At 37.6% G+C, this 7,198-nt stretch overlaps 1 protein-coding gene across 2 annotated transcripts; it reads right to left on the bottom strand.

Annotated features, from left to right (window-relative positions):
- Window positions 1-595: 595 nt before the first annotated feature.
- LOC113759485 (serine carboxypeptidase-like 2) lies at window positions 596-6,250 on the bottom strand. Of its 2 annotated transcripts, none has more exons than XM_027302069.1 (15): window positions 6,154-6,250; window positions 5,567-5,698; window positions 5,325-5,470; window positions 4,558-4,634; window positions 4,166-4,288; window positions 3,291-3,393; window positions 2,770-2,807; window positions 2,547-2,648; window positions 2,339-2,425; window positions 1,731-1,892; window positions 1,557-1,628; window positions 1,354-1,472; window positions 1,155-1,268; window positions 930-1,041; window positions 596-832 (listed from the first exon to the last, which is right to left on the bottom strand). In XM_027302069.1, exons 1-15 carry the CDS (start codon window positions 6,177-6,179, stop codon window positions 821-823), a joined length of 1,425 nt encoding a protein of 474 aa, XP_027157870.1. In that variant the 5' UTR covers window positions 6,180-6,250; the 3' UTR covers window positions 596-820. The 2 variants fall into 2 exon arrangements, with proteins under 2 accessions (XP_027157870.1, XP_027157864.1); XM_027302063.1 differs by having other exon boundaries at window positions 596-876; window positions 996-1,041.
- Window positions 6,251-7,198: the final 948 nt, after the last annotated feature.

Below are 7,198 nucleotides of genomic sequence, written 5' to 3'. Positions count from 1 at the left end.
GCCTTGCATTCCTCCTTCCCATATGAGTAGGCAAAAACTTTAGCCCATGCACCCATATGTGCCCATTCCCCTTAGCACCAGCAAGATTTGAACGATGTTGTTGGGCTCATCATAAATAGAGAGATCTTGATACACTTGACACATTCAGCCAAAACTTGGAAGATCCGGCTATAAAAAATTCAGTAATCCAGATTAAGTCGCATCATTTAGTGAGATGGATAGCACAATTTGACCTATTGAATATCTAAAGATCGGATCTACTCAAGTGTGAAACTTCGATGATCAGATCATCCGTGATCACAAATATGTAATTTAGGGCTATCTTAACAAAAAAGCTTTTAAGGTACTTTTGAGTCACAGTTTTGCTTAAAAAGTGATTAGATCAGTCCTAGATACAAGGGATTTCTACTTTTGATATTCTTTAGGTTTTAAAAGTGTTCTCAAGAAAACTGCTTTTCAATTATGAATAAGAAATTCCCTTTCCTACTCCTCATCATCTTTTAAAAGCTTTGGTACATTCCCTCCATTCATGTTTAATGGAGTAACAATTTTTTTTTTGAATATTTGAATTCCTTGCCAAACCTGTACCTTCCTGTGAATTCAACGTGGTTCCCATTTTAACTACTACAGTTTATTCACTTCTCCACTAATCATATCTCCATAAGAAGGCAATCCATTGGAGACTTGGAGTAGAAGCGTCTCATGACCCAAAATTACAATAATTTATATTTAAGAGTGGAACATTTGATGCTCAGAAGTCATAAAAAATGTTCATATCCATATGCCAACTGATTAGAGAGGCTGATGCGATATCCATCTCTCAAGCATAGTTCTGCATTCGGCAGACTTGAACTCATATGCAACATGGGCTCCTCCCTTCACCCGAAAAAAAGAAAAAGAAAAAAGGTTAGTCCCAAGAATGTTCTAACCTTGTTGTTAGTCGTTACCATGTAAACAAATCTTGCACTGAAGCAATAGAAACAGGAATTTCTTGCCTTCACTGTTGCAAATGTCATCTTATTTGCGTAGGTCCTTGTGTAACTGGAAGCAGGAAAACAGAACAAATTTAGATGAGTTGGGTAAAGTCATCTTTTTATCTCGTGCTAATGGTGGTGTAATCAAGAAAAGAAACATTGTTCAATTTTGAACCAAACCCGGCAACTTGGCCTTCATGAATCCACTGTCTCCAATCGTCAATAATTGGGTAATGTAGAGATCTTATCCACGCTTGAGTTTCAATGTGCGGTGTCAACAGGTCATGGTCACCACTGAATCACAAAGTACTCCACTTTCAGTACTTAAAATCACTGCTGTTACCCTACATGCATTAAGATTCAGAGCTAGGTACCAAACCTGTATATAAGGGATCTATATCCTTTAGTGCTAAGGTTTGCATGATATGGTACAACACTCCCTGCATTTTCTGTGTATGGCAAGGTATCGCTGCAGCTTACCCACTGTCCGATAGTTTCCTGCAATGTGATTACAGAAATCAGTTCAGGCTTGCTTCGGCATTCTTCAAATGCTACATACCATAGTGCTCGATTTAGACATACCCTTCGCACATGGAGGGCCTCTTGGACGCTCTTGTTGTTAGCCCAGTGATCAACGAGCGTAATCCATTCCATCTACGATTGCCAGTGAACAGAATAAACGGCGATCAGTTGTGCTACCAAGAACTGATCCTCTTATCCACGAGTTTACATAGAACGATACTAGTAGTATCTTACTCGACATTTGACTGGAGTAGATTCCCGAACGTCTAGCTCTTCAAACTTCTTATACAACATTTGTATAATGGATCTCCCACCAGTAAATAATTTATTTGGCTCTCGTGAAAGGGGAGGGCATACGGGAATCAAGATCTGTTGATCGTCAATATTACGAACCAACTGCAGAAGCAAATTATTAACACCATCACTCTGGTTGCCCGTTCCATTATTCTGATTCTTCCCACCTTTTGTAGCCCGCAAATTAAAGGGAAGGGGTAGGAACCAATTGTCAATACAACCGTTTCTGGAAAGTGTGTTATTGTTTGAATAAATTAGAGTAATTCATTGTTAACTTCTACAATTTCGCAACAGAAGTATGATGTTCGATCAGTGCTTGTGTAAGCCCCTAACAATAACTGCAACTCTGTTACGAAATTGTACGAGTAAGTTACAATGAATTACTGCTTGTTCAAATGATATTACACTAGTCAGAAACGGTTACACTGACAATCCTTAACTCTGTCCCTCTTACTTGAGTTTAGGGGACGCTTTAAGTAAATCCATTAGGCCTTGCCTAATTTTTGAAAATAGAGTCACATAAAAATTGCATAGATATGGTTGCTTGCCTCATTGTATGCCTGCATATTTTTCGAACACGCTGCATTACTGGGATCTATGATTTCATATTCCCCTTTACAGCTAACCTTCAAGGACTGCATTGTAAATATACAGGTCAATTAGAAAATCACGGATAATTTTACATCGTAAGAATGCATGTGACAAATGACAGTGTTCTGAGATATCAATAGGTAACAAACAAAAGAAATAAGTTACCTCATAGAGTTCATCAGAAATCAGCCCCATCCCATAAGCAAACGGAACCCTATAGTTCAGAATTCCTGAAACCTTCGTTATTGGATTTCCAAGTATGTATCCCTGAAGCCATAAATGGAGCCGTCTCAGTTTTAAACTTAGGAAGGTAAATTTTTCTCCAAATAGTATGTAGTCAATCAAGATTAGGTAGACTAGAAACGAGAAGATCATCAAAGGTATAGACCTTAAGATCAATACGTGGTTCAATGCCGTCCTCATTTCCTGGAATAACACCAAAATACATGTAAGTTTTAGGGCCTTAATAGTCATAGAGCAACAAAGTATTGATCCTATACTCTCTGTATCTAACAAACTTCAACTGATCATCTTGTAGCAGGAGATAATGTAGAAATCTGAACTGGTCAAAGAAACGTTTTCTTGCTTTGTTCTGGAGCGTTTTATAACTTAACATATGGACAGAAAAGAATAAAAAGCCTGCAAATTTCTGAGGGAACTTTTAACCCTTTCCCCCCCTCCCCCCCTTAAAGCTCTGCATTATGTTAATAAAACCCATTTAGCTCAAGGTGGCAACTATATTCCTACCTAAAGAGACTTCGCATATACTACAAGCTTACAGAAAGCATTTATAGTATATTCAGATCTCTTACAATGCCTATGTATCTCTGCATAACAATTTCAACAATCAGATTGTAACACAACCGAAAAACTTCCCTAGGGTAAAGAGCCACATTGAAAAAATCTTACCATTTGATATAAGTTGAGTTAATATTGGAACAGGAATGCCCCCATATGAGATTCCACTAACATAGAATGGATTCGACTTGTACTCTGGGTGATCATGTAGCCACTGCAATATAATCAACATCAAAACCAATCTTGTAAAAGGTAAACATCTTTTTAACTATAATTTCTTTCCCATTTCAAGGGAAATTAAGCTTTTAACTCGAGGTTCAAATGGGTAAAAACGCAACAAATATCGTCCACCCAAGCCTCTATAATTGGCAGTCGCAATTGCACTGTGTACTATAGGCACTCGCAAACCAATTGTAGACATTAAAATACAACAACATGCAAAAAGACAATAAATTGCCTCGCTTATTGAAATTTGTACCCAAAATTGAATTGTAAGCATCAAATTCAAAATTAGTCATCTTCCACTATCTTTTCAAGGTAAAACTGTAAGTTCATTGATATTGGACAAGTTTGTACAAGAGATGGAATATCTCAGTATATTCCATTCTAGAGATTGCCACATTTCATGAGACTTTGGGATCTTTCCCCATGCAACAGACCTCCTCCTCTACTATAGCTTCCATGACGCTAACTGTCGAAACTACTATACCCAATTATTATTGATGTAACTTTTATTCATCTTCCACTGTCAACTGTTCTATACAATCAAAACTGTGTTCATAGAGAACTTGAATCCAATGGAGGCAATTTTGGGCAGAGCCATGCAAGATTCCACTATTCTGAAGGAAAACAATTAAATGATAGTACACTGGTCTTTTTGCATAATAAAGGGTCTAGAGACAAATATGGCATTTTCCCAATTAGTAATTGTCCAACGTTCCATGAAGCCTTACGATTCATTAATTAGCTGAGTGATGGGCGTGTACCTTCCTGATAAATTCATAAGCTTGATCAGAGGCTTGAAAATCTGAAGATTGAGAAGCTTTTGCAGTCTTAGCATAAGAAAAACCCGTTCCAACTGGCGAATCCAGAAAGATGATGCTTACAACCTAACAAGTAACAAGAAATGATTCTCAATCTTGCAGTCTACTCGAATTCTTAATCTTGAAAATTAGGTTTGTTTGGATAAAGATTATTTGAACGTTATTTCAAAAAAAAAGAAAAAAGAAAAAATTTGGAACCTTATTTACATATGTATCTCAATAACCTTTTCATGTAACACTTCTATGAGTCTAAGATATACTCATCAACTTAAATCTCTTTTTCTCTCGCAAGAAAATAAAAGAAAAGAAAAGAGAAACTCAATTCTTGAGTTTACCTTGGTCCAAGTAGAGGGATTTAATACCAATTTGGGCAGAGTGCCGTCGAACGACAATGGCTCCAAAATTACTGGTCCTGCAACAGAAAATCACGGCCAGTGACTTGATCAAATGCTGGCACTCCAGTCTATCAGTCATCATCACTTGAACATTAAAGACAAATAAAGATTATGGCTCCATTTGAATTAACTGTTTTTAGGAACATTTTTCAAAAGCTTTATTGTATATTTTGGGCTTTTTAATTTGATGTGAACGTGTAGTTAGTTATTGTACAGATGTTTGTAGCAGTTGCTACTGGCGACAAATGGATGCTATTCAATAAAATTAATACTTTTATCCAAAAAAACAAAACAAAACAAAACAAAAACCTTACATAAAGCTTCCTCAACCAGACAAGTTTGGATAAGAGTTTATTTGCATGATTTATTTGAAATAATTACTGTACCACTTTTTGTGATGTGATGTATGTGAGATAAAAAGATGGTTGGGAAGATAAAAAGGTGATTAAAATTTGTGAAGTAAATTTTTTTATTTGAAATCAAGCCAATCCAAACAAACCCAGGCTGTTTGCAGAGTTTCAACCAGAAAGGCTTTTATCTTTTGTCTTTTGTCTTTTGCAGAGTTTCAACCAGAAAGCCAATCCAAACGTCTTTTGTCTTTTTTGCAGAGTTTCAAGATTATACAAAATCAAGATCAAAATAGTGCCGCAATTGTTCTTTTTTTTTTTTGTGACACCTACTGCAAAGTGTAAGGCATTAGAATTCACCTATCCCAAAGAAAAGTGGAATAAATGAACTGCAGCCAGGGCCTCCATCTAACCAAATGATAAGAGGATCCGATTGAGGATTTGACTCTGACTTGATAAAAGCGTAGAAGAGCTGCACATCCTCTGATTCACCAGCTCCAATATACCTGATAATATCAAAAAATGGATCAACTATTTCTTCTAAGTTTTGATCAATGTTAATTTCTAGTGTTATTATATATATGTTATACTTAGTGGCTCACCCGGTTTCGAGTTCAAAGGGGAGGGGTCCTTCAAATCCTGGAAGAAACTTAACTATGGAACCAGCCATAGCAAGGTTTGAACATGCTTGAACATAAACTAGCAGCAAGAACAGGTTGCAGAAGATAGGATGCCTGAGGAGCACCTGCAACTTCTCCATTGAGCTTGGCCTATCTCTCGTTTTGGGAACTAGGCAGAGCAACTTTAGCCTAGAGATCCGAGTTCTTGGAACTTTGGAACTCTAACCCACAAGCTGCTATGTCTACAGAGAATCGCCTTATCGGAGCCGATAATTTAACTGACCCTAGCAACACAAAAGTCTTGTTTGCCAACTCATGCATTGGGAAGCGGAACAATCGTTCCTGACAGTTCACAGTTAAGATTTGGCTAAAAAAATTTGTACGATTCAAATTTTATCTTGTATCTCGATTTTAATGACTTGTATGGACTTTGAATCTCGATTTTAATGACTTGTATGGACCTATAAAATTTTGTTCTAAAATTACGCGTTATTGAAAATAAATTACATTATGTGTAAATAAAATTATATCGTGTACAAAATATACATAACTGCCTAATGATAGGATGCCTTAGGAGCACCTGCAACTTCTCCATAGAGCTTGGCCTATCTCTCGTTTTGAGCACTAGGCAGAGCAACTTTAGACTCCAGACACTTGGATAGAGTTCTTCGGCGAACTCTATATACGAGCATCTCCGATGGAGTATCATGGGAGGTAGGCATGGCCATGGTTCCATTTGGAACCGGGAACCGAACCGGAACCGGACCGTTTGGAACCGGACCAGAACCGGAACCAGAACCGTGGAACCAGAACCGTAGTAGAACCTTGGATAAAGGTTCCGGTTCTGGTTCTCTAAAAAATAGAACCAGAACCAGAACCGCCGGTTCCAGAACCGTTAAAAAAATTAAAAATAATTAATATAAAAAATAATAAAAGTAGAGACATCATGATGATCATCATGATCCACCACAACCTTTTGACCAAGCTCTCAACGGATCCAAGAGGAAAAAATTGCAAAGAAGGGCTCCAAAGAAAAAGCTTGTATTCGAAGAAAAAAAGGGAGCTTCTTCAATTTTTGCTCTCGGGGGCTCTCAACGGAAGAAAGAAACAACCATACGGAACCGGAACCGGAACCGGAACCATAAGGAATCGAAATCAGAACTATGCGGTTCTGGTTCTACCTCTTTGAAGAACCAGAACCGCCGGTTCTGGAACCAGAACCAGAACCATCTTATATGGTGCGGTTCTGGTTCTACCTCTTTGAAGAACCAGAACCGGCGGTTCTGGAACCAGAACCGGCGGTTCTGGAACCGTGGCCATGCCTAATGGGAGGTATAATATCTCCCATGACACGGGCCGTGTAATGAGTCATTACACGCATCATTATTCTAATGATGCGATGCGTGTAATGTTGAAAAATGGTGGGCTCGACTGGAGCAACGGATCAATTTGGTTTGGCATGACAATGACTGGAGCAACGGAGTTCAATTAATTAAATAAAAAATTATTAATTAAGTATGGATTATTAGCTTATTTTCACATGGGTTTTTAGTCTAATTTTTAATAGATAATTTTTTGTTTACTATTTTGTTTACCGTAATCCTCTATAAACAT

This window comes from Coffea eugenioides, chromosome 1, assembly GCF_003713205.1.
Source record: "Coffea eugenioides isolate CCC68of chromosome 1, Ceug_1.0, whole genome shotgun sequence".
Classification (NCBI taxonomy): Eukaryota; Viridiplantae; Streptophyta; class Magnoliopsida; order Gentianales; family Rubiaceae; genus Coffea; species Coffea eugenioides.
Note: the sequence above shows the minus strand (reverse complement) of the source record. Positions and strands in the feature narration are given on the sequence as shown.